The 27222-nt window shown below is 37.5% G+C and overlaps 2 protein-coding genes across 17 annotated transcripts in view; one reads left to right on the forward strand and one right to left on the reverse strand.

Annotated features, from left to right (window-relative positions):
• The window catches only part of CNBD1 (cyclic nucleotide binding domain containing 1), a 539688-nt gene that overhangs the window by 56187 nt on the left and 456279 nt on the right, over positions 1-27222 (forward strand). For 14 of the 16 annotated variants that reach the window (XR_003130387.3, XM_025433554.3, XM_025433558.3 and 11 more), the window contains one exon: positions 4768-4840. The exons of the other annotated variants lie outside the window; for them this stretch is intronic. Coding sequence is in view for 13 of the 14 variants with exons in the window: in XM_025433554.3 (XP_025289339.3) it covers positions 4768-4840 (73 nt within the window). In the remaining variant the exon portion in view is untranslated. The remainder of the gene's footprint in view (positions 1-4767; positions 4841-27222) is intronic. 16 annotated transcript variants of the gene reach the window in all.
• Positions 7496-8137, reverse strand: LOC112650709 (ubiquitin-conjugating enzyme E2 N-like). The gene has a single exon (XM_025433563.3). It carries the CDS (start codon positions 8106-8108, stop codon positions 7722-7724), a length of 387 nt encoding a protein of 128 aa, XP_025289348.1. The 5' UTR covers positions 8109-8137; the 3' UTR covers positions 7496-7721.

Raw genomic sequence — 27222 nt, forward strand, 5'->3', positions numbered from 1 at the left:
AGTGCAATTGAGACTCACAGTGGGTCTGAAACAAAATACTGACATGTTGCATGCATGTGAAAGGTACTCCTTTTTAGTGTGCACACAATAAGAGAGTTGGTGGCCCTGGCCTTAGGATTGGAAAGGACATACTTCAAAGACATTTAGGATACATTTCAAAAGAGGTAGAATTGACAGGCTTCATAACACATGGGTCCTGAAGGAGAGAGTGTAGAATTAGGACCCTAAGGTTGATGAGAAAGACCAGATTTTTTTTGAGGGAAAGCAGTTTAAAAGAGATTCTTAAAAAAAAATATATTTTATTTATTTATTCATGGGAGACACACAGAGAGAGGCAGAGACATAGGCAGAGAGAGAAGCAAGCTCCCTGCAGGGAGCCCGATGTGGGGTTCAATTCTGGGACTCCAGGATCACACCCTGAGCCAAATGCAGACGCTCACCCACCCGAGCCACCCAGGCGTCCATAAAAGAGATTTTAAGTAAAGTTTTTGTTATCTTGATTTTGATTTTCAAGGATGACTTTCATGTGAATATTAGTGAAGAGCAGATCAGAGTTCTATGCTGGAGAGATTGATTCAAGGATCCTAATCATACAGAAAAAGAATCTAAATCGAGAAGATAGAGGGATTGAGAATGGATTCATGGACAATGAAGATGAGTCAGTAGAGCAGTCTAATGAGGAAGAAGTAAGCAGGGAGAGAATAGTGTCACAGAAACCTTGTCGATAGGCTTCACCAGTGTCAGATGTCACACAGAGTTTCGTGCAAGGAAGACTGAAAAAAGTTTTTGGACTGGTAACTACAGGATGTCCTAGACTAAACAAAACAAATCCTAATGAATAATGAAAGTGGAAGATAAATTATAATGAGTAAAGAAGTAAAATTGTGTTGAGGAAATAAAGATGAATGTAGATTACTTTTCTAAAAATGTTGGATATAAAGGGAAATTATTTTGATAATTTGTTGCATAATATTCCCCTCTTCTCATCCCTTCTCAGTTAACATATGCATATTTTAACATCTTAACCCACTCAGACAATATAAGCCCACTTGTGTAATTATCCATGTTGTAAGTCATCTTTAAGTTTTGGAAATCCTTGATTTGACTATTCCTTTGCCCCTTATGGTTTATTTAGCTGACATTTTTCAGATTCCTCACATTTAATTAATGTTATTTTGAGGGAGAATTAACTTTGGTATTTTAGAAAACAATATTAGTTGAAATACAAATATACTATTTTTTTTAAAGATTTATTTATTTGAGAGAAAGAGGAAGAGAGCAGGCTAGGGGCAGAGGGAGAGGGAGAAACTTAAGCGGACCCCATGCTGAGCATGGGGCCTAATGTGGGGCTCGATCTCATGATCCTGGAATCAAGACCTGAGTCTAAACCAAGAGTTCGATGCTTAACCAACTGTGCCACCCAGGTGGCCTGAAACAAATACACTATTAATCATCAACGTAGGTATGTTTAATTCCCTATTATTAACACAAATATAAACTTAAAAGCATAGAACCAGGTGACTTATCCTATTACATAGAGTTAGTCATTCTTAAGTGTCTGATGTATCCTTTATTTTCTCCATGTTCTGTGCTTTAATCCTTTGCTAGCATTCTCCTGCTTATTCGTATAAGTATGCCATTCTTACCATAAAAAAATGTGTTGATAATGTTTCTGATGCTATTGTTGCTGAGCTGCTTCTTTGTGCTCTGAATATTGTGTTAAGCAAAGTTCTACTTATCATGGATGAGTAATTAGAGTGTGTCCTGCAAGTGCATTTGAAGAGGTCTTAGCTTTCTGTTTTCCAGCTAACCATACCCTGATAATTCCACATGGTCATCATCACATTTTCTCTTTGGCTGTGCTTTCCATCTCTTTTGTTTTGCTCAGTAACCATTCCAATAAGCCTAATCTTCTAGTAAATAGTGGTTTTGCATTTACATATTTCTAAGGCTTCACTTATTCTATTGCTTCCTCTTAGCTTTTTGCAAGGGGTATCCACCTTTTAAGGGAAATTTTGTTGGGGAAAATAGTTTAATTTTATTTTAACACTTACGAGACTCATTTTTAACAATTTTTATAACTCCCACAAAAGCATACATAATTGACTCCTCTGCACAAATACAAAAATACATATCTACTCCTGGACAGACATTAACACATATAAACAAAAGATCACTAATGTATCACTCAGATAACACATTGGATTTTAGTTTCTCTCTTTTAATAATGTATAGTCAGCATTATATTTGTAGATAAAATTGTTTTTTTAATTGCGCCCTGAATTTCTTGTTTTTTGTTTCTAGTTTAGGATTTACTTTGTAACTATTTTTTTATATCAGCTTCTAATCTTCTTTCAAACAAACTGGTCAAAATTCATGATTTCACCCCCATTATAACGGTAAGCCCTCTCTACTGTCAAAAGCCCAGCTAAGATATTCATGAGGGAAAACAAGACTGGAAAATAAATGTAAACTTAGTCCCCCTGGAACTCCTTAGGCTTTATTCTGGTATTAAATTTGATCACCAGAAAAGCTCAACTTCTGGTCTCTACAAGGTTACAATTTCATGTTGAAATCTATTGGCTTTTTTTCTTTAAACGAAACTGCTTTAAAGACAAAATCCATTATGTTGTTCAACATCCTTCATGTAAAAAGTCCCTTGTCACAAATACCTCTTGGAAATGAAAATCAACGAAGAAATTTTTTGGTGAATTGTAAAGTGTCCTCCGAGGCTGTACTTAATATATAGGCTATTCTGGTTTTGAGTTTAATTGACTGTGCCATGTTTAGCACAAAGCCTTACCCCTCAAGTGCTATAGCTTTTCTCAGGCAGGTTGATTTCTCAATTTTTCTATCTTTGCTAGCAATTCTTAGTCTTATAATATGTACCCTGTGATTTTTTTTGTAAGCTACTTTAACTGAAGGATGAAGATATTTACCTTAAAAATCCCCCCTTTAAAGCCAGGATTTTTCAAACCTTGAACTTTATAAAAAATATCTATGGCAATCATCCCCTTTTTCTGTCCATACTAGACATCAGGGCTATTTCTGATCATGTTTTTAGATTGGACTAAAGCAATACTTCATAGAAGGCTTTTCTAAGTCTATCAATCTAAAAATCTACTATAATTGAGATTTTATATAATATTTTATGTTAGAATTATATGAGTATACTTATAAATATTTTTGATAAAAATCTATATATAACTTGGTTCATTTAAAATAAGTATTCCATATGTTGTTACAATACAATTAGGTAATTTTTTGATTCTTAAGACTTAACTGAATAATATAGGTAAGAAAATACCTAAATCATGTAATTAGTGTTTTCAGGTTTATTAAATGGTAATGGTTTAGGTGGATAGCAACCAGTTTTCTGTTTACATTTCTTTTATTTTTTATTTTTTAAAATATTTTATTTATTCATGAAAGAGAGAGAGAGAAGGGGAGAGAGAGAGAGAGGCTGAGACACAGGCAGAGGGAGAAGCAGGCGCCATGCAGAAAGCCTGATGTGGGACTCGATCCTGGGACCCTGGAATCACGCCCTGAGCCAAAGGCAGATGCCTAACCGCTGAGCCACCCAGGCGTCCCAATTTCTTTTATTTCAATTTCATGTTTAAAATGTGGTATATGTTATCGATGATTAATTTTAGATCAAAAAAGGCTTAAACGAAATGTCATTTTGTAATTCAATAATTTGAAATTAAAATTGATAAATTTTGGCATGTCAAATTCTATTCGATGTGGTCAATAAATACATTTTAAAAAGTTTAGAAGTACATTAAGCTGCTGATTTTTTTCAATACCTTTTCACTAAGGGAAGGAATAATGTGCATGTTGGTATTTATTACTGCTTTGTTTTACAACATTTCTAATAGCATGCATTCTCCTGGAGAAAGGAAAGGACCTGTGATGTGAGTGCCCATCATTGTAATGATGCTTATCGCACTCAATACTCTATTTTCCTTTTCATCTCCCTTGAAGGATATCAGTTCTTTCTGGTACTGAAGGAGAATTGCAATTAGTTTTCTTCTTGCCTATGTTTACTATCTTTCTGCTCCCATATTGGTGATTTGCTTACACATTAACTTCAGATGAATTGCAAACTGAATCTAGATATTGGAAGGTGCTCTGAAAAGGGCCTAGCCAAAGATGGGCCTGTATGGGATCAAATAAAAATTAGTAGTATTCTGGAGAGAGAGACAGAAGACAGACAGGGACTGTTTTCAAGAAAACTGAATTGTTATGACATTGTCAGTTCACATTCAAAAGATATAGGATGGGGAGTCTGAAAAGCTTACTTCAAGAGGAGGGACATTTTATGACACATATAAACTCCAGGAAAACAATGTCAGACCAGATTTGACATCAATGAAAAAAATTACATTCTCTTGTTCTATTATTTAATCAGTCCTATTTATTCAGTTCTGCTTGCATATCAAAGACTGATGGGGTACCTGGCTGACTCAGTTGGTCAAGCATCTGCCTTAGGCTCAGGTCATGATCTCTGGGTCCTGGGATTGAGCCTTGCTTCAGGCTCTCTGTTAGCGGAGAGCCTGCTTCTCCTTTTGCCTCTGCTGCTCCCCATCCCCCACCCTCTCTGTCAATAAATAAATAATCTTTAAATTAAAAAAATGACTATAATACTTCACTTCCATGATCACTGAATTCTTTTATTATGATTAATGTTTGGAATTAAACTCTATTTACAATCTTGGTTGATAAGATTATAGAAAATTACTCAATTTTAATTGATTTTTTTTTCAGGGTTGAAAATGTCTAAGTACATTGATTATGGCCAGTTGAATGCATTGTGTCATATTAGAGGATTACAATCCAGGCAAGTTACTCATGCATTTCTTTTTCTAGCATTCAAATGAATATAAACATGTTTGTTTTATGGATAAAGTATAGTAGTAAACTATTGTTCCCTCCATTGGTACTTGATTTGCCACATATATAAAAATATTTGAAAACCTGGAGGTTATTTCTCCAGATGAAAGGGGCAGAATATATGTTATATTTTAAGGAAACAATTGAGAGTGAAGCAAACATAATTCATCCCTAGCTGGGCCCTTTCTAGTACTTGAAAAATAGTCATAAGTGAAGAAAGCTTTAAATGGTTGAAAACACAAAGACAGAGTGAAATAAGTGCTTTAGCAGCACATAGGAGATGCCTATGTACTGGAAAAATACTGGAGCCAAAGAATTAGGAAATATTAGGGCTCAAAGCTCAGGATTCCTAAGATATGTGATCCTTGAAGATAGAATTTGAAAAAAAATGATTGTCTTGCCAACTCTGTTTCCCAGGTTGGATTTTTGAAATTATAAAACTTGTTAGTTTCTTACAGATCAGTTTCCTGACTCTCCCATTTTTCTCTAGTAAGAGAGGACCTTGCCTCATCTCTAATGGGACTACTGAGAAAATGCCCTAAGTGTACAGACTTTCTCTACTTTAAACTGTCTTTAGGGGTGCCTGGGTGGCTCAGTGGTTGAGCGTCTGCCTTCAGCTCAGGGCATGGTCTGGGGGTCCTGGGATTGAGTCCCACATCAGGCTCCCCGTGGGGAGCCTACTTCTTCTGCTTATGTCTCTGCCTCTCTTTCTGTGTCTCTCATGAATAAATAAGGTCTTCTAAATAAATAAACTGTAAGTTACATCTTATTGTTTGTTTATGATAAATATACTTTTTTTTAAATTTATTTATTCATAGAGACACACACAGAGAGAGAGAGAGGAGAGGCAGAGACACAGGCAGAGGGAGAAGCAGGCTCCATGCAGGGAGCCCGACATGGGACTCAATCCCAGGTCTCCAGGATCACACCCCGGGCTGCAGGCGGCGCTAAACCGCTGCGCCACTGGGGCTGCCCTATGATAAATATACTTCTTAATCCCCATCGCCTATTTCCTTCCCCAACCCATGTCCCCTCTGGTAACCATCAATTTGTTCTCTACAGTTAAGACTCTGTTTCTTGGATTGTCTCTCTCTCTTTTTTTCTATCTTTGTTAATTTGTTTTGTTTCCTAAATTTCACATACAAGTGAAATCATATGGTATTTGTCTTCTCTGACTTATTTTTCTTAGCATTATACTCTTAAACTCCATCCATGTTGTTGAGATGGCAAGTTTTCATTATTTTTTTTCATGGTTGAGTAACATTCCACTGTGTGTGTGTGTGTGTGTGTGTGTGTGTGTGTATTACCACATCTTCATTCATTCATCTATTGACGGACATTTGGGCTACTTCCATAGTTTGGCTATTGTAAATAATGTTGCAATAAGTACAGGGGTGCATGTATCCCTTTGAATTAGTGTTTTTATATATTTTGGGTAAATACCCAGTAGTGTAATGGATCATAGGTAGTTCTATTTTTAATTTTTTGAGGAAACTCCGTATTGTTTTCCACAGTGGCTGCACCAGTTTACATTCCCACCAACAATGCAGGAGGGTTTCTTTTTCTCTACATCCCTGCCAACACTTGTTGTTTCTGGTGTTTTTAATTTTCTTGTGTTTCTGATTTTAAAGTATTTCTGTATCTTCATCAATCTTGTCATTTCTTCTTTTTCAGAGAAAGGAAGGAGGACATACTTCTTTTATATTCCTTGGATTTCTCCCAAGAATGATTTTTATTTTTTCTGTGCACTTATGCCTCCTCTTCCCTCTCAGTGCTTTTCAGCACAGGGTGAAGAATAAACTGCATGCACTCAAATCATGTCACCTTGTTTGAATCCTGGATCAGCCACTTACCGAATGTATGACCTTGGATTGGTTACTTAATTTCTCTTTACTTCAGTTTTCTTATTTTAAAAATGGAGATAAAAATAGCACCTATTTTATAGAGTTATTATTAAGATGATTAAATAAGATAACATACATAGAGTAAACATCGTCTGGCACATAGAGCTATATAAATGGTTTTTAAAAATTATTATTGCTATTCAAAAAGACTTATCCAAGTTTTTTTTAATAACAAAAAATATTTTACTAAAACATAAGATTTACAGAAGTTTCCAGACAAGCCATACAAAATGGTCACAAGCTTTTTCTTGAAGGAAGGATTCTACACTTGACAGCAAAGTCACAATGTTATTAATGAGGGCTGTAATGTTTGTTTAATGTTCCCATTTTGGTTCAAATAATCAAGCTTGTCCATCTACAGTGTCTAAATAAAGTTAGACTTGGCTAGAGAGCATATTCTAAAGAACTGGTTAGCTGCTTTTAACCGATGCAATTAGATCACCAGAAAAGGGGGGGAAGGAGCCCATAAAATTAAAATAAAACTACCTCTCCCCCTCAAAAATAATAATAAAGAAAAACACCCACACCCTGCAGCTAACCCTGACAACTACCTTCATTCACAGTGCTTTATACTTAAACCATGATGGGGGAAATGAATAAAAGCAGAGAGGGGCCACTGCTTTTAAACGTTTCACAACAATCCAGATGGTACTTCTAGCCTCTGCTCATGCTTTACAACAGTGAATCAGGACAAGACATAGATTTGCTAATGTGCATTTAATCACCAAAGGACTGAAGATGTCTGGGCTTTTATTCTGTAATGTTTCTAAGACTGTGTCCATTAAATGCAAACAAAAAAGGAAGTCTTGGCAGAACAGGAGAAGTGATGCACACTTGATGATCAGATCAATTTTAAATATTATTCATGGCATATAGCCTAGTCCATGCTCTAGCTGTTTCTATGGCTTGGGCTTCGTTGGTCTTTCACTGCTCCGCTACATCATTTGCTAACGGATCATCTGGATTGGGAGCACTTAACAAAGCCTGGATCGATAGCAGAACTGTGCGGATCTGCAGTGCTGGGGACCACTTATCTTTCAAAATATCTAAACATATTCTTCCCAACTTGTCTACATTAGGATGATAAATTTTGGTCATGAAACGTACTTTAGGGGCTGCCATCGGGTATTCTTCTGGAAGGAATAGTTCCAGTTTAAAAGTCCCTCCCTCAAAGGGGGAATCCTGGGGGCCAGCAATGACCACATGAAAATAACGGGCGTTGCTCTCATCTGGTTCTGCTTTAATGCCAGGAACTGGTTCTGCCAGCAAACGCTGGGTTTCCTTGATAATCCTGCGGGGCAGCCTGGCCATCTTGTCAGATCCCGAGTTCGGCCTCAGCTCTTGACCCTTATCCAAGTTTTTAACTGTTGAGTTTGTTTTATATGCTGGTCCCTTTGCTAACACATAAAAAGCAAATTAAAGCTTTGGAGCTGAATGCCTTTTTCTCTTTTTGCTTTTTAAACCAGACATAAAAAACAACCACCAAAAAAATCCTAAACATGTTTCTAGACCTCTCTTCACCTACCTTGGGTGATCAAAGTAAGAAAGGTTGAATTATTTAGATGTGGATCTGCCAAAGTATCCATTCTACATAAGTCTTACCAGCCTTCATCTTCCAGGTGTGATAAATCCCTCCTAAGAGTAGTATTTCATCAGACAATCAGCTGCTCCAAGCCCAGTCTGGTTGTCCTGCCTGACTTCCTTTTATTAAGTCTCACATTTTCTCTTAGACACCAAATCCTGTGAATTTCTTGGATGTTTTCTTTTGAGGCATTGGTGTACACTAGGGGCCTGGGACACAGCATGTTTTAGAGTACCTATGTATATATTTTGCTTAGTTTTAGGTTTAGATTCTAGCCTTATATTTTAGAAAAAGATTACATACATATGATTACAAATATGAACATAGATATGAAAAATTAATATCTTTTTAGAGTAAGAAAATAAATTACAACAAATGAATGATGACTTGGCAGTCAGGTCCTTTTTCCCACTGAGATTTCTTTATGCAGTTTATCAGAAATATATACATTGAATTCTTCCAGAATTACAAAGCTTTCAATTGATTTCAAAAAATTGCAAAGAGATTTAAGAAAAACATATTCCTCCATATTTATTTATTTATTATGTTAAAAATGACCAATGAAATATTCTCCTATAATAAAAAAAGAAAGGATTAAATGACTCAAGGATTGAAATTTTTGAACATGAAACCTACCAAGGGTTTGATTACATATTATATATAATGTGTAATATTTACTATATTATATAGCATATAATTACTATATTTTATTCCTTAAAATATATGTTATATATTTAAAAAAATATAAGATCTATATTATATACTTAAAAATTTTATAATATATTTATGTATTTAAAATATATTTTATTTAAAAAATTTAAATATTTTAATATATATTTAAAATATATTAAATAATTATATATTATTTTAAATGGTAAATATTTAAATATATTTCAAATATATTTTATTAATATTTCGAATATATATTTATATATATTTTATGTATAGTATTTATATATTTTATATATAACCTACCAAGGGTTTGATTATATATTTAATCATATATTTTTATATGATTATAAATTTATATATATAGATAAGTATTTATATATATAATAAATATTTATTTACATATATATGTAATCTTTCTTATAGTTGTCCTTTCTTTGGCCCAGGATGGGAGGATGGAGGGGCAGCTGCTTCTCTCTACCATTCCCCATGTGCCTCTACCCTATGCTCAATCCTAGCTGTTGGAGCTATTCTTATCCCATACCTGGGCATATAAGAACTCTTCTCACTGCATTTTATACCCTTATGCCTGTTTGTCCGTATATATGGAAATTGTAAAAAGGAAGCCCCACTGTGTGGTGACTGCTGTCCAAATGCATGTGGTCAGTCAGTTGGTGTCTGTTTGATATTTCTTCTCTGAGAATAAAGGCAGTATATTAGTATGTTATTCTGGAATATTTTTTTATCACAAGTGAAAGAAAAAATGTGTAAACAAGAGGAATGATGTCACTTTGGAATTCTAAATTCTTGGATACAGGATTTTTCATCTTAGGAAACTATATGTTCTAGGAGAGCAGATTTGTTTATTTTGTTGCTTCCTCCCCTTAGACATTAGGCATAGAGTTCAATGTTTTGAATTGAGTTACATTCTGATATGTAGTAGAAATAAATATCTTCTTGATGCTTTAAAAATGTATATGGGTTTTCTATCTGTTGATTAGGAGGATAGCTACATGTTTATCATGTGATATTTATTTAAAATATTTTATTTATTTATTTATTTATTTATTTATTTTTAAAGACTTTATTTATTTATTCATGAGAGATACACACAGAGAGAGGGAAAGGGAGGAGAAGCAGGCTCCATGCAGGGAGCATGATGTGGGACTCTTTTCTGGGACTTCATACCTGGACTCTAGGATCATGCCCTAAGTTGAAGCCCATCACTCAACCACTATGCCATCTAGGCGTCCCTAAAGATATTATTTATTTGAGAGAGAGAGGGCATTAAGGGCAGGGGCAGAGGGAGAGGGAGAAGCAGATCCCCAGGGAGTTTGATGTGGGGCTGGATCTCAGGACCTGGGATCATCACCTGAGCTGAAGGCAGATGTTTAACTGACTGAGCCACCCAAGTGCCCCTTTATTTTTTTAGAATTGTGTAGAGAGCTAATCATTTAAAAAATTTCTTTAATTAATTAATTAATTAATTTTTTAAAAGCATCTTCTGTTGGTTTGACATTCTGTACTTTGGAGATTTTTTCTCTTTGTCAAAGTACTTTATGATCAGTCAGCTTTTATGTTTAAAGTTCAATATACTTAGTAATAAACAGAGTAAATGGTTTAAAAGGAAATGTATGCTCTCCTAAATTTCAAATAAACAAACAAACAGGAAGCTACATGTTTGCAACTAAATTTTCTAAAGTGGCCAATTATTTTTGTAATTTCTTACAAAAGCTTTTAAGCATGTCTGAATTTAGAACTATAAAAGACAAACACAATTATGATGCATATGCATTTGTGCATTTGTGTAAGAATAGTTGCTTGCCAAGCAATTAGCTTTGTGACTGGATATAGAATTGAATACTTATTCGTGTTTAATAGTACTAATATATAATCACTTATTCTCAAATATAGATGTAGTTATGCTCTATATTTTTTATACTGACAGAGATTATAACTCATAAATATATTTTAGCCCAAGGTCCTTTTTTAGGTTGCCTACCTAGCATCATTTCCCCACAGACACAGTATAGAGTGAACATATTGTAGAACAGGAAGTTAAACTCAGAAATTGTCTAGTGGAAACTCCTCAATTTACAGATGATTAATTTTACCCAATTTTCCCAAACAGTATCTTTATTTTTTATACTTTTACATTAAAAAAGATGAAAATGATATCATTAAAATGATAGTAATTAATTAAAATGTAAAAAATGCCGTTCAGTAATTGTTTCTTTCTCATTACTTTAGGTTAAGGTAAAATACATTAAATAACTAGGGTATTAGAGGTTGATAGAGACAAAAGAAATTATTTTAAGGAGGCTCTTGGACAAGTTTAAGGCTTTTAGAGTCTATTGACAATGATTGGTTCTTCATTATAACTTTTTATTTCAAAATGTGTTATCATTCTTTTTCTTAGAGTATTTTGCTAATTCTGTTGCCAAATCATGTATAAACATATTTTTTTGCCATAAGAATTATGTTATGAAGATATAGGTGATTTTTATTGTTAAGGAAATAAAGTGTGGGAGAGAAAGGCAGAAGAACTTTGAAAATATGGCGTATGCACACATAAAAGAGATTAAACTGTGATTCTACAAATATTTATCTGGAATGAAGTCAATTTTATTTTGAACAGCTTCTACTGATGACCATCAATTGGCACTGTCAATCCAGTGGTAGCAGAAAAGGTGGGCAGAGACAGATGGAATCTTGCATTTATTTTATAGGTTGTAAACAAGTTGGAGGCTTGTAATTCAGCGTGTGCTTATTAATGTTATTTTACCTAAAGTGCATGCACTTATATCCAATTGTCTAGAACAAGACTGTCCACCTGAGGCAGCACCTTTCCCAGGGGACATTTTTAGTGTCATAATGACCAGGAGATGACACTGATAATAAGTGGGTACGGCTAGTCATTCTAAATAGTGCGGTGTGCAGTAAAAATCCTGCACATTGTTCTATCCAAAATGCCAGTAGCACTCCGTGATACTGTGTTTCATAAGAAATATATATTTGGTCTTTGTCCTTATTTCTGTAAGGGAGCTCCTAAAACTGTTGAAATTTCCTAAACGATGAAGTGATAAATGTTATGTTAATAAGGTGACTGTAAGGGTTGATTGCCAAGGAGGACCAACTATGTATTTAAAGGGTTCTAATTTTCAGTCTCACCCCCTGACCTCCTGGAAGAGGCTGGAGGTTGAATCAGTTGCTAATGACCAATAATTAAATCAGTCATGACTATGTAACGAAGCTTTTTATAAAAACCCAGAAGCATGGGGTTTAGGGAGTTGGTTAACGGAGGTGCTGATTGAGTGGCAAACCTAGAGAAGGCATGGGGGCTCTGTACCACTTACCACATACCTTGCCTGATGAATTTTTTCCATCTGGATGCTCATCTGTGTCCTTTATCATATGCTTTTATAATAAACCAGTTGACCCTTGAATAACACAAGTTTGAGCTGCATGGATTAACTAACATGTTTTGCAAGTTTTTATTTAAATTCGTTTTTATTTATTTATTTTTTAAAAAGATTTTATTTATTTATTCATGAAAGAGAGAGAGAGAGAGAGACAGAGAGAGGCAGAGACACAGGCAGAGGGAGGAGCAGGCTCTATGCAGGGAGCCCGATGTGGGACTTGATCCTGCATCTCCGGGATCACACCCTGGGCTGAAGGCAGCACTAAACCGCTGGGCCACCGGGGCTGCCCTCCAGTTTTTATTTAAATCACAGTGTAATATTAGTTTCAGGTGTAGAATTTATATCACTTACACACAATATCCAGTGCTCATCACAACAAATGCTGTCTTTAATATCTGCCACCTATTTAACCCATCCCCCCGCCACATACCTTCTAATAACCATCAGTTTGTTTTCTAAAGTTAAGAGTCTGTTTCCTGGTTTGCCTCCCTCTTTTTTTTCTCCCTATGTTACCTGTTTTGTTTCTTAAGTTTGACATATGGGGGCGCCTGGGTGGCTCAGTCAGTTAAGCGCCTGACTCTTGATTTTGGTTCAGGTCATGATCTCAGTGAGAGTCTGCTAGAGATTCTCTCTCTCCCTCTGCCTCTACCTCTCCCCCATCTCTAAAATAATAAATGGGGGGGAGGAGCAAGATGGCGGAAGAGCAGGGTCCCCAAATCACCTGTCTCCACCAAATTACCTAGAAAACCTTCCAATCATCCTGAAAATCTATCAATTCGGCCTGAGATTTAAAGAGAGACCAGCTGGAATGCTACAGTGAGAAGAGTTCGCGCATCTATCACGGTAGGAAGACGGGGAAAAAGAAATAAAGGAACAAAGGCCTCCAAGGGGGAGGGGCCCCGCGAGGAGCCGGGCTGAGGCCGGGGCGAGTGTCCCCAGGACAGGAGAGCCCCGTCCCGGAGACGCAGGAGCTGCACCGACCTTCCCGGGGGAAAGGGGCTCGCGGGGAGGTGGAGCAGGACCCAGGAGGGCGAGGATGCCCTCGGGCTCCCTGGGACACTAACAGACACCTGCCCCCCGGGAGAGTGCGCCGAGCTCCCTAAGGGCTGCAGCGCGCACGGCGGGACCCGGAGCAGCTCGGGGGGGCTCGGGGGCGGCTCCGGGAGGGGGCTGCGGGGCGGGGGCAGCTGGGGGGGGGGCTCGGGCAGCGGCTCCGCGGAGGGGGCTGCGCGTTTCCAGGATCAGCTCGGAGGGCCTCGGGCGGAGGAAGAGGCTCCGTGCGGAGGGGGCTGCGCGGTTCCAGGAGCAGGTCGGAGGGGCTCGGGCGGCAGCTCCGCGGAGGGGGCTGTGCGGCCCAGGAGCGCGAATCCACCAGCGCATGCTCCGGAGCACAGGGCGCCGGGAAACAGCCCAGGATCCGGCCTCCCCCGGGACAGGCAGAGGCCGGGAGGGCCCAGGACAGCAAGGACGCTCCGACCCGGAGCTGAGCAGATCAGCGGCCCTGCCGGGAGCCTCCAGGCCCTGCAGACGGAGAGCTCTGGAGTTACTGCGGGGGCTGACGCCAGGCCTCCAGAGCTTGCCCCGCCACTGGGGCTGTTCCTCCTGCGGCCTCACGGGGTAAACAACGCCCACCGAGCCCTGCACCAGGCAGGGGGCAGAGCAGCTCCCCCAAGTGCTAACACCTGAAAATCAGCACAACAGGCCCCTCCCCCAGAACACCAGCTAGACGGACAACTTCCAGGAGAAGCCAAGGGACTTAAAGTACACAGAATCAGAAGATACTCCCCGGTGGTTCTTTTTTTGTTTGTTTTTTTGTTTTGTTTTGTTTTGCTTTTTGATTTGTTTCCTTCCCCCACCCCCTTTTTTTCTCCTTTCTTTTTCTTTCTCTTTTTCTTCTTTTTGTTTTTTGTTTTTCTTTTCTTCCCATTTTTTTCTCTTTCTCTTTTCTTTCCTTCTTTCTCTCCTCTCTTTTTCTCTTTTTCCCAATACAACTTGCTTTTGGCCACTCTGCACTGAGCAAAATGACTAGAAGGAAAAACTCACCTCAAAAGAAAGAATCAGAAACAATCCTCTCTCCCACAGAGTTACAAAATCTGGATTACAATTCAATGTCAGAAAGGCAATTCAGAAGCACTATTATACAGCTACTGGTGGCTCTAGAAAAAAGTATAAAGGACTCAAGAGACTTCATGACTGCAGAATTTAGAGCTAATCAGGCAGAAATTAAAAATCAATTGAATGAGATGCAATCCAAACTAGAAGTCCTAACGACGAGGGTTAACGAGGTGGAAGAACGAGTGAGTGACATAGAAGACAAGTTGATAGCAAAGAGGGAAACTGAGGAAAAAAGAGACAAACAAAAGACCATGAAGATAGATTAAGGGAAATAAACGACAGCCTGAGAAAGAAAAACCTACGTTTAATTGGGGTTCCCGAGGGCGCCGAAAGGGACAGAGGGCCAGAATATGTATTTGAACAAATTCTAGCTGAAAACTTTCCTAATCTTGGAAGGGAAACAGGCATTCAGATCCAGGAAATAGAGAGATCCCCCCCTAAAATCAATAAAAACCGTTCAACACCTCGACATTTAATAGTGAAGCTTGCAAATTCCAAAGATAAAGAGAAGATCCTTAAAGCAGCAAGAGACAAGAAATCCCTGACTTTTATGGGGAGGAGTATTAGGGTAACAGCAGACCTCTCCACAGAGACCTGGCAGGCCAGAAAGGGCTGGCAGGATATATTCAGGGTCCTAAATGAAAAGAACATGCAACCAAGAATACTTTATCCAGCAAGGCTCTCATTCAAAATGGAAGGAGAGATAAAGAGCTTCCAAGACAGGCAGCAACTGAAAGAATATGTGACCTCCAAACCAGCTCTGCAAGAAATTTTAAGGGGGACTCTTAAAATTCCCCTTTAAGAAGTTCAGTGGAACAGTCCACAAAAACAAGGACTGAATAGATATCATGATGACACTAAACTCATATCTCTCAATAGTAACTCTGAATGTGAACGGGCTTAATGACCCCATCAAAAGGTGCAGGGTTTCAGACTGGATAAAAAAGCAGGACCCATCTATTTGCTGTCTACAAGAGACTCATTTTAGACAGAAGGACACCTACAGCCTGAAAATAAAAGGTTGGAGAACCATTTACCATTCGAATGGTCCTCAAAAGAAAGCAGAGGTAGCCATCCTTATATCAGATAAACTAAAATTTACCCCAAAGACTGTAGTGAGAGATGAAGAGGGACACTATATCATACTTAAAGGATCTATTCAACAAGAGGACTTAACAATCCTCAATATATATGCCCCGAATGTGGGAGCTGCCAAATATATAAATCAATTATTAACCAAAGTGAAGAAATACTTAGATAATAATACACTTATACTTGGTGACTTCAATCTAGCTCTTTCTATACTCGATAGGTCTTCTAAGCACAACATCTCCAAAGAAACGAGAGCTTTAAATGATACACTGGACCAGATGGATTTCACAGATATCTACAGAACTTTACATCCAAACTCAATACACATTCTTCTCAAGCGCACATGGAACTTTCTCCAGAATAGACCACATATTGGGTCACAAATCGGGTCTGAACCGATACCAAAAGATTGGGATTGTCCCCTGCATATTCTCAGACCATAATGCCTTGAAATTAGAACTAAATCACAACAAGAAGTTTGGAAGGACCTCAAACACGTGGAGGTTAAGGACCATCCTGCTAAAAGATAAAAGGGTCAACCAGGAAATTAAGGAAGAATTAAAAAGATTCATGGAAACTAATGAGAATGAAGATACAACCGTTCAAAATCTTTGGGATGCAGCAAAAGCAGTCCTAAGGGGGAAATACATCGCAATACAAGCATCCATTCAAAAACTGGAAAGAACTCAAATACAAAAGCTAACCTTACACATAAAGGAGCTAGAGAAAAAACAGCAAATAGATCCTACACCCAAGAGAAGAAGGAAGCTAATAAAGATTCGAGCAGAACTCAACGAAATCGAGACCAGAAGAACTGTGGAACAGATCAACAGAACCAGGAGTTGGTTCTTTGAAAGAATTAATAAGATAGATAAACCATTAGCCAGCCTTATTAAAAAGAAGAGAGAGAAGACTCAAATTAATAAAATCATGAATGAGAAAGGAGAGATCACTACCAACACCAAGGAAATACAAACGATTTTAAAAACATATTATGAACAGCTATACGCCAATAAATTAGGCAATCTAGAAGAAATGGATGCATTCCTGGAAAGCCACAAACTACCAAAACTGGAACAGGAAGAAATAGAAAACCTGAACAGGCCAATAACCAGGGAGGAAATTGAAGCAGTCATCAAAAACCTCCCAAGACACAAGAGTCCAAGGCCAGATGGCTTCCCAGGGGAATTTTATCAAACGTTTAAAGAAGAAACCATACCTATTCTCCTAAAGCTGTTTGGAAAGATAGAAAGAGATGGAGTACTTCCAAATTCATTCTATGAGGCCAGCATCACCTTAATTCCAAAACCAGACAAAGACCCCACCAAAAAGGAGAATTACAGACCAATATCCCTGATGAACATAGATGCAAAAATTCTCAACAAGATACTGGCCAATAGGATCCAACAGTACATTAAGAAAATTATTCACCATGACCAAGTAGGATTTATCCCTGGGACACAAGGCTGGTTCAACACCCGTAAAACAATCAATGTGATTCATCATATCAGCAAGAGAAAAACCAAGAACCATATGATCCTCTCATTGGATGCAGAGAAAGCATTTGACAAAATACAGCATCCATTCCTGATCAAAACTCTTCAGAGTGTAGGGATAGAGGGAACATTCCTCGACATCTTAAAAGCCATCTATGAAAAGCCCACAGCAAATATCATTCTCAATGGGGAAGCACTGGGAGCCTTTCCCCTAAGATCAGGAACAAGACAGGGATGTCCACTCTCACCACTGCTGTTCAACATAGTACTGGAAGTCCTAGCCTCAGCAATCAGACAACAAAAAGACATTAAAGGCATTCAAATTGGCAAAGAAGAAGTCAAACTCTCCCTCTTCGCCGATGACATGATACTCTACATAGAAAACCCAAAAGTCTCCACCCCAAGATTGCTAGAACTCATACAGCAATTCGGTAGCGTGGCAGGATACAAAATCAATGCCCAGAAGTCAGTGGCATTTCTATACACTAACAATGAGACTGAAGAAAGAGAAATTAAGGAGTCAATCCCATTTATAATTGCACCCAAAAGCATAAGATACCTAGGAATAAACCTCACCAAAGATGTAAAGGATCTATACCCTAAAAACTATAGAACACTTCTGAAAGAAATTGAGGAAGACACAAAGAGATGGAAAAATATTCCATGCTCATGGATTGGCAGAATTAATATTGTGAAAATGTCAATGTTACCCAGGGCAATATACACGTTTAATGCAATCCCTATCAAAATACCATGGACTTTCTTCAGAGAGTTAGAACAAATTATTTTAAGATTTGTGTGGAATCAGAAAAGACCCCGAATAGCCAGGGGAATTTTAAAAAAGAAAACCATATCTGGGGGCATCACAATGCCAGATTTCAGGTTGTACTACAAAGCTGTGGTCATCAAGACAGTGTGGTCCTGGCACAAAAACAGACACATAGATCAGTGGAACAGAATAGAGAATCCAGAAATGGACCCTGAACTTTATGGGCAACTAATATTCGATAAAGGAGGAAAGACTATCCATTGGAAGAAAGACAGTATCTTCAATAAATGGTGCTGGGAAAATTGGACATCCACATGCAGAAGAATGAAACTAGACCACTCTCTTTCACCATACACAAAGATAAACTCAAAATGGATGAAAGATCTAAATGTGAGACAAGAGTCCATCAAAATCCTAGAGAAGAACACAGGCAACACCCTTTTTGAACTCGGCCATAGTAACTTCTTGCAAGATACATCCACAAAGGCAAAAGAAACAAAAGCAAAAATGAACTATTGGGACTTCATCAAGATAAGAAGCTTTTGCACAGCAAAGGATACAGTCAACAAAACTAAAAGACAACCTACAGAATGGGAGAAGATATTTGCAAATGACCTATCAGATAAAGGGCTAGTTTCCAAGATCTATAAAGAACTTATTAAACTCAACACCAAAGAAACAAACAATCCAATCATGAAATGGGCAAAAGACATGAACAGAAATCTCACAGAGGAAGACATAGACATGGCCAACATGCACATGAGAAAATGCTCTGCATCACTTGCCATCAGGGAAATACAAATCAAAACCACAATGAGATACCACCTCACACCAGTGAGAATGGGGAAAATTAACAAGGCAGGAAACAACAAACGTTGGAGAGGATGCGGAGAAAAGGGAACCCTCTTACACTGTTGGTGGGAATGTGAACTGGTGCAGCCACTCTGGAAAACTGTGTGGAGGTTCCTCAAAGAGTTAAAAATATACCTGCCCTACGACCCAGCAATTGCACTGTTGGGGATTTACCCCAAAGATACAAATGCAATGAAACGCTGGGACACCTGCACCCCGATGTTTCTAGCAGCAATGGCCACGATAGCCACACTGTGGAAGGAGCCTCGGTGTCCAACGAAAGATGAATGGATAAAGAAGATGTGGTTTATGTATACAATGGAATATTCCTCAGCTATTAGAAATGACAAATACCCACCATTTGCTTCAACGTGGATGGAACTGGAGGGTATTATGCTGAGTGAAGTAAGTCAGTCGGAGAAGGACAAACATTATATGTTCTCATTCATGTGGGGAATATAAATAATAGTGAAAGGGAATATAAGGGAAGGGAGAAGAAATGTGTGGGAAATATCAAAAAGGGAGACAGAACGTAAAGACTGCTAACTCTGGGAAACGAACTAGGGGTGGTAGAAGGGGAGGAGGGCGGGGGGTGGGAGTGAATGGGTGACGGGCACTGGGGGTTATTCTGTATGTTAGTAAATTGAACACCAATAAAAAATAAAATTAAAAAAAATAATAAATGAATAAATCTTTAAAAGAATTACACATATGAGTGAAATCATTTGGTATTTGTTGTTCTCTGAGTGACTTATTTCATTTAGCATAACACTCTGGCTCCATCCATGTTGTTGCAATTGGCAAAATTTCATTCTTTTTGATGATTTCATTCTTTATACTCATTCTTTATATACATATATTACACACACACACACACACACACACACCATATCTTCTTTATCCATTCTTCAATGGATGGACATTTGGTCTCTTCCCGTAACGCAGCTATAAACATCAGGTGTATCCCTTTGAATCAGTATTTTGTATCCTTTGGGTAAATACCTAGTAATGCAACTGCTGGATCAAAGGGTAGTTCTATTTTTAGCTTTTTGAGGAACCTCCGTACTGTTTTCCAGAGTGGCTGCACCAGTTTGCATTCCTGTCTTCAGTGTAAGAGGGTTTCTCCTTTCTCCACATCCTTGCCAATACCTGTTGTCTCCTGTGTTGTTCATTTTAGCCATTCTCACAGGTATGAGTAGGTATCTCATTGTAGTTTTGATTTGCATTTCCCTGATGATGAGTAATGTTGAGCATCTTTTCATGTGCATGTTAGCTATCTGGATGTCTTCTTTGGAAAAATGTCTATTCGTGTCTTCTGACCTTTCTTAACTGGAGTATTTGTTTTCTGGGTATTGCGTTTGGTAAATTCTTTATAGATTTTGGATACTAACCTTTTATCAGATATGTTATTTGCAGATGTTTTCTCCTGTTCCAAAGGTTGCCTTTTAAGTTTTGTTGTTTGTTTACTTCCCCATGTAGAAGCCTTTTAATTTGATGAAATTCTAATAGTACATTTTTGCTTTTCTTTTCCTTGCCTCAGGAAACATCTAGTAAGAAGTTGCTCTGGCCCATATCAAAGAGGTTACTACCTGTGTTCCCCTGTAGGATTTTGATGGTTTCCTGTCTTATGTGAAGATCTTCCATCCATTTTGAATTAATTTTTGTGTATGGCATGAGGAAGTGGTCTGGTTTCATTCTTCTGCATGTTGCTGTCCAGTTTGTTGAAGAGACTTTTTTTTTCTATGGGACATTCTTTCCTGCTTCCTCAAAAATTAGTTGACCATAGAGTTGTGGGTCCATTTCTGGGTTTTCTGTTCTGCGCTATTGATCTGTATCTGTTTTTTTGTGCTAGTACCATACTCTTTTGGTCACTATAGCTTGGTAATATAACTTGAAATCTGGAACTGTGATGCCTCCAGGTTTGCTTGTCTTTTTCAAAATTGTTTTGGCTATTCAAAGTCTGCTGTCGTTCCATACAAATTTTAGGATTGTTTGTTATGTGAAAAATGCTAGTGATATTTTGTTAGGGATTGCATCAAATGTATAGATTGCTTTGGGTAATATAGACATTTTAACAATGTTTGTTCTTCCAATCCATGAGCATGGGATGTTTTTCCACTTCTTTGTGTCATTTTCAATTTCTTTCATAAGTGTTCTATAATTTTCAGAATACAGATCTTTTACCTCTTTGGTTAGGTTTACTCCTAGGTATCTTACGGTTTTTGAAGAAGTGGTAAATGGGATTGATTTCTTTTGGGGGGGGGGATTGATTTCTTGATTTCTCTTTCTGCGGCTTCATTATTGGTGTATAGAAATTCAACAGAGTTCTGCATGTTGATTTTGTAGCCTGTGACTGCTGAGTTCACGTATCATTTCTAGCAATTTTTGGTGGAGTCTTTTGGATTTTCTACTCTTCTGCAAAGACGAATAGTACTTCTTCTTTGCTGTATTTTTCTTTGCTGATTTAGATATCTTTTATTTCTTTTTGTTTTTGGATTGCTGAGGCTAGGACTTCCAGTGCTAGGTTAAATAGCAATGATGAGAGTGGACATTTCTGTCTTGTTCCTGACCATAGATAAAAGCTCTGTTTTTCACATTGAGGATGATATTAGCTGTGGGTCTTTTGTATATGGCCTTTATGATGTTGAGGTATGTTCCATCTAGCCCTACTTTGTTAAGGGTTTTTTTTTTTTTTTAGATCAAGAATGCATGCTGTATTTTGTCAAATGCTTTTTCTGCATCTATTGAGATTATATGGTTCCTATCCTTTTATTAAAGTGGTGTATCACATTGATTGATTTGGGAATAGTGAACCACACTTGCAGCCCAGGAGTAAATCCTACTTGTTCATGGTGAATGATTTTTTTAATGATCTGTTGGATTTGAATAGCTAGTATTTTGTTGAGAATTTTTGCATCCATGTTCATTAGGGATATTGGTCTATAATTCTCCTTTCGTGGTGTCTTTGGTTTTGGAACCAAGGTAATGCTGGCCTTGTAGAATGAGTTTTCCTTCCATTTCTCCTTTTTGGAACAGTTTGAGAATAATCAGTATTCACTCTTCTTTAAATGTTTGGTAGAATTTCCCTGGGAAGTCACATGGCCCTGGACGTCTGTTTGTTAGGAGATTCTTGATTACTGATTAAATTCCTTTGCTGGTTTTTGGTCTGTTCAAGTTTTCCATTTCTTTCTGTTTCAGTTTTTGGTAAGCTTATGTTTCTAGGAAAGTATCCATTTCTTTCAGATTGCCAATGTGTTGGCATATCATTTTTAATAATATTCTTTTATAATTGATTGTATATCTGTGGTGTTGGTTGTTATTTCTCCTCTCTCCTTTGTGATTTTATTTATTTGAGTCCTTTCTCTTTTGTTTTTAAGAAGTCTGGCTAGGGATTTGTCAGTTTTATTTATTTTTTTTTAAAAAAAACAATGTCTGGTTTCATTAATCTGTTTTACTGTTCTTTTAGCTTCTATATAATTTACTTCTGCTCTAATCTTTATTATTTCCCTTCTTCTGCTGGATTTAGGCTTCATTTGTTGTTCTTTACCTAGATCCTTTAGGTGTATGGTTAGGTTGTTTATTTGCAATTTTCTTGCTTCTTGAGGTGGCTCTGTATTGTAATCATCTTCCCTCTTATGACTGCTTTTGCTGCATCCCAAAAGTTATGGACCTTTATATTTTCATTTTCATTAGTTTTCACGTATTTTAAAATTTCTTCTTTAATTTTCTGGTTGACCTGCTCATTCTTTGTAGCATGTTATTTAACCTTCATATTTGTGGTCTTTCCAGATTTTTCTTGTGATTGACTTCATATTTCATAGCTTTGAGGTCAGAAAAGATGCATTGTATCATCTCAGTCTTTTTGTACTTGATTTTGCCTGATTTTTTTAAAAAATCTATTTTGTGATCTATTCTGGAGAATGTCCCATGTGCACTTGAAAAAAGGTGTATTTTGCTGCTTTAGTATGAAATGTTCTGGAAATAACTGTTAAGTCCATCTGGTTAAGTGTGTCATTCTAAGCCATTGTTTCCTTGTTGATTTTCTGCTTAGATTATCTGTCTATTGCTGTGAGTGAGGTATTAAAGTCCCCTACTATTATTATATTATTATCCATGAATTCTTTGTTATTGTTAATTGATTTATATATTTGGGTACTCCCAAGTTAGGGGCATAAATATTTACAATTTTTAGATCTTCTTGATGGATAGATCCCTTTATTATGATATAATGCCCTTCTTTATCCAATTTTATAGTCTTTGTTTTAAAATCTAGTTTGTTCGATTTAAGTATGGCTACTCAAGCTTTCTTTTAACGTCCATTAACATGGTAGTTAGTTCTCCATTCCCTCATTTCCAATCTGCAGGTGTCTTTAGGTCTAAAATGAACCTCTTGAAAGCAGCATTTAGATGGATCTTGCTTTTTTTCTTTTTAAATCTGTTCCGATACCCTATGTCTTATGATTGGAGTATTTAGACCATTCATTCAGAATGAATATTGAAAGATACGAATTTAATATCATTATGTTGTAGAGTTGCTATTTTTGGTGATGTTTTCTGGCCCTTTCTAGTCTTTGTTGCTTTTGGTCTTTCCTTCCCATAGAATCTCCTTTAATATTTCCTGCAAAGCTTGTTTAGTGGTTAAAAACTCCTTTTTTTTTTTTTTTTCCCTGTCTGGGAAACTCTTTATCTCTCCTATTCTGAATGATAGCCTTGCTGAATGGAGTACTATTGGCTGTAGGTATTTCCCCTTCTGCATGTTGACTATATCATGCCACTTTCTTCTGGCTTGCCAAATTTCTGTGGAGAACTATGCTGCTAGCCTTATGGGTCTTCCCTTTTAAGTTAGGGACTTCTTTGTCATTTTGCTTTTGGGACTTTACCACTGTATTTTGCAAATTTAACTACAAATGTCTTGATGTTGGCATGCTTTGCTTTGTTGATGTTGATGGGAATTCTCTGTGCCTTCTGGATTTGAATGTTTGTTTCCTTCCCTAGATTAGGGAAGTTTTCAGCTATTATTTCTTTTAGTAAACCTTCTACTCTTTTTTCTCTCTCTCCTTCTCTGAGACTCCTGTGATATGAATGTTATTATGTCTGACGGAGTCACTGAGTTCCTTAAGTCCACTCTCATGATCTAGCATTCTTCTTTCTCTCTTTTATCAGCTTCATTATTTTCCATAAATCTATCTTCTTTATCACTCATTCATTCCTTTGTTTCTTCTATCCTTTTAGTCATTACATCTATTTGGTTTTAAATCATTTTTCATTTTGGTCTGATTTTTTTTTTTTTAGCTCTTTTATGTCTGTAGTAAGGGTATCCCTGATGTCTTCTATGCTTCTCCAGTTCTTTGTTTTTTTTTAATTTTTTAATTTAAATTTTATTTATTTATTTATTTATTTATTTATTTATTTATTTATTTAGCTTCTCCAGTTCAACTAGTGTCCTTATCACTATTGCTTTAAATTCTGGACCAGGCATATTACTTTCAGTTAGATCTTTGATCACTACCTTTTCTTGTTCTTTATTTTGGGATGAATTCCTTCATCCTGGCATTTTGTTTAGGTCTCTGTATTCTGTATGGTAGAAAAGCCTATTATGTTTCCTGCTCCTGAGAGTATTGGCTTTATGAAGAAGAGCTTATATAGTATCCAGGGCCTGATGCTTCAGGAAGTGTCTATGATGTGTGCTGTGTGCACTCTGCTGCTATGTTTTAACTGTTTTATTGTTAGTCCTCAGCAGAGGTTCTCTTTGCCTGCAGTGCACAGTGTTTGGACCTTGGCCAGAGTGTGATAAGTTTTAACTAGATGTGCTCTGATCTGTTTGTTAAAAGAGATCTGATGCTATTTCCTCTAGAACTGAAGCTTTGTAGAACTCTATGGTCGGTAGACATGGTACATGTGAGGGTTTGTGTTGGTTTCTGGGGAAGGAGCAAAGCAGTAGCAGCAGAATTGCAAGGGGGCAGAATCTGGTGGAAAGGTTAGGCAGCCAGTGTTAGCATTGTGCTGTTTACTGAAGTTGTTTTATGTTGATGGGAGGCCACTTCCTTTGTCCCTGGAGAGAGTACTCTGTTCCTCTCAGGGAATCATTCTCAGAAGAGTGAATAATTACCCTTCATGCATCCCAGGTGTTTTTCAGATTATTTTCATGATCTCTTTTTCTAGGTTTTTTTTGCTTGCATGGAGCAGCAGAGTGCACTTTGGGCTCTATCCAGCCAAGTCTGCTGACTTAAAACTCTAGACTTTAAGGACCTCGTGTGGTGGGGACTGGTGCTGGTTTTCTGGGGGAGGGCTTCACCACAGTGAGACTCATGCAGTCTTGACCAAGAATGACAGTTGCATCAGAGTGCAAGGGCATGGAATTTGGAACTAAGCAGGCTAAACAGCCAGTGTCCAGTTTAGCTGCCCTTAGCCGGTGTTTCTGAGCCTATGCTGGGGGGGAAGACGGGAATTGGCACCCACCAGTTCTTTTGTCCCTGGAGAGGTGACTCTAAGAACACCAGCTCTCACAGATGCACTCTCTGTGTATGCCTTAGGTGATCCTCCAATGGTGTCATGTGCCCTCAGATTGCTTGTGGGTTTTCTCTCCAGGAGTATGGCAGTGCCCTCAGGTGTCTATCCCAGGCAATCCCACCAACCTCTAAAACTTCTGTCCTTGAGCTCTGCTGATTGGAAAACTCACAAAAATAAGCCCCTTTCAGCTTCCTGAGCCGTTTCTACCCCAAACTATGTTTCTGCACTTCCTATGTTCCTCGATGTGACCTCTTCTTTCCCTCTAGATATGCAGGTTGTTCTGTCAATCCTCAGGTCGATTTCTCAGGTAATTCAGAATGGTTTGAAGTTACCTAACTGTGTTCTAGGGAGGAGGCAAACCTAGGGTCCTCCTACTAAGCTGCCATTTTAGCTCCCCCCTCACTTATGTGCATTTTCTTGACAAATATAGTATACAGTACTGTAAATATATTCTTCTAATAACATTTTCTTTTCTCTAACTTTATTGTAAAAATACAGCGTGTAACATATATAACATAAAAATATGTTTTAATTGACTATTTTGTTATCAATAAGGCTTCTGGCAAATAGTAGGCTATTAGTTTAGTTTTGGGGGCATCAAGAGTTCTGCATGAATTTTCAACTGCACAGGGGTTTGGATGTGGGGGTGAGTGGTTCCCTTAACCTGCTATGAGCTTCTGTAACAAACTAGCCAAACCTGAACTTGGAAAGAGACATGGAAAGCTCCCATTACCGCCAAATTGGACGGAGCTGTGGGTAACCTGGGGATCTGCTATATGTGATTGACATCTGAAGTAGGATGGGAGCAGTCTAATGGAACTAAGCCCTTAATCTGCAGGATCTAAGACCATCTCCAGGTAGTGTTAGAACTGACTTGAATTCTCAGACATCCTGCTGGTGTCTCCAGATTTGCTTGGTATTTTAAGAGGACCCCCTCCCATACACATTGGAATTCATTCCAGGAACTCATAATTTCATTCTCCCATTTCTTGCCCTCTTAAGGAACTCTGGTCTAGAGGATGTTTTCTTAAATATATAGTTTCTCAAGTTAGAGAAGCTATAGATAATCCCCAAGAAGTCATTAACACTCAAATTTCCCTATATCTTGATTTAAGAAACAAACTCTTATTTATAGGAAAACCTGCTTCTGCTTCTCATCTCTATTCTCTATCAATATCATCACAATTAGACTAAATTCCCAGAGGGAAACAATCATATGAGTTTGGTTCACCACTGCATTTTCATTGCCTATTTCAGTTCATGGCACATAGTTGGCATTCAAAACATAGTTGCTGAATGCCTGCCATTTACCCAGTAATTGAAGCATGAAAACCTTGCAGACATGTTTTATTCACTTGTTTCTTTATTTCTCCATATGTTATACTAATTCTAATGTTTCTTTTTATATCTAATACTTGTTACTTATCTTTTATCCAGTACTCAACTCTAGCACTTATTACCTGTCTCCAAGACTACCACATTTACTATTAGAGTTCCATTCTCAAGTCTCTTATTATCTTAATTCCTCATTGTGTACTACAACAAAGTAAATCTTTATTTCACTCATATTTTTAATGGATTTTATTTTTTGAGTGGTTTTTACATTTACAGAAAAATTAAGCAGAAAGTAGAGTTTCCAAACGCTGTTTGCCTCTCTCTTCTGGATCTTATTAATACTTGCATAAGTGTTTTATATTTATTAAAATTAATTAGTCAATATAGGTATATTACTATTAACTGAAGTCTGTTGTTTATAATAGGTTTGTGTTAGGGTTTTTGACAAATGTATAAGGACATGTATTCACCATTACAGTATCATATAGAATATTTACTGTTCTAAACATTCCTTGGGTTTCACCTATTCTTCCTTCCTTCCCTAATCCCTGGTAACCACTGATCTTTTTACTATTTCTACAGC

The sequence above is a fragment of the Canis lupus genome, chromosome 29 (genome assembly GCF_003254725.2).
Source record: "Canis lupus dingo isolate Sandy chromosome 29, ASM325472v2, whole genome shotgun sequence".
Taxonomy (NCBI): Eukaryota; Metazoa; Chordata; class Mammalia; order Carnivora; family Canidae; genus Canis; species Canis lupus.

What these genes read in the sequence shown, in the direction of transcription:
- LOC112650709 (XM_025433563.3), bottom strand. Translation starts at nt 8,108, where the DNA reads ATGGCCAGGCTGCCCCGCAGGATTATCAAGGAAACCCAGCGTTTGCTG.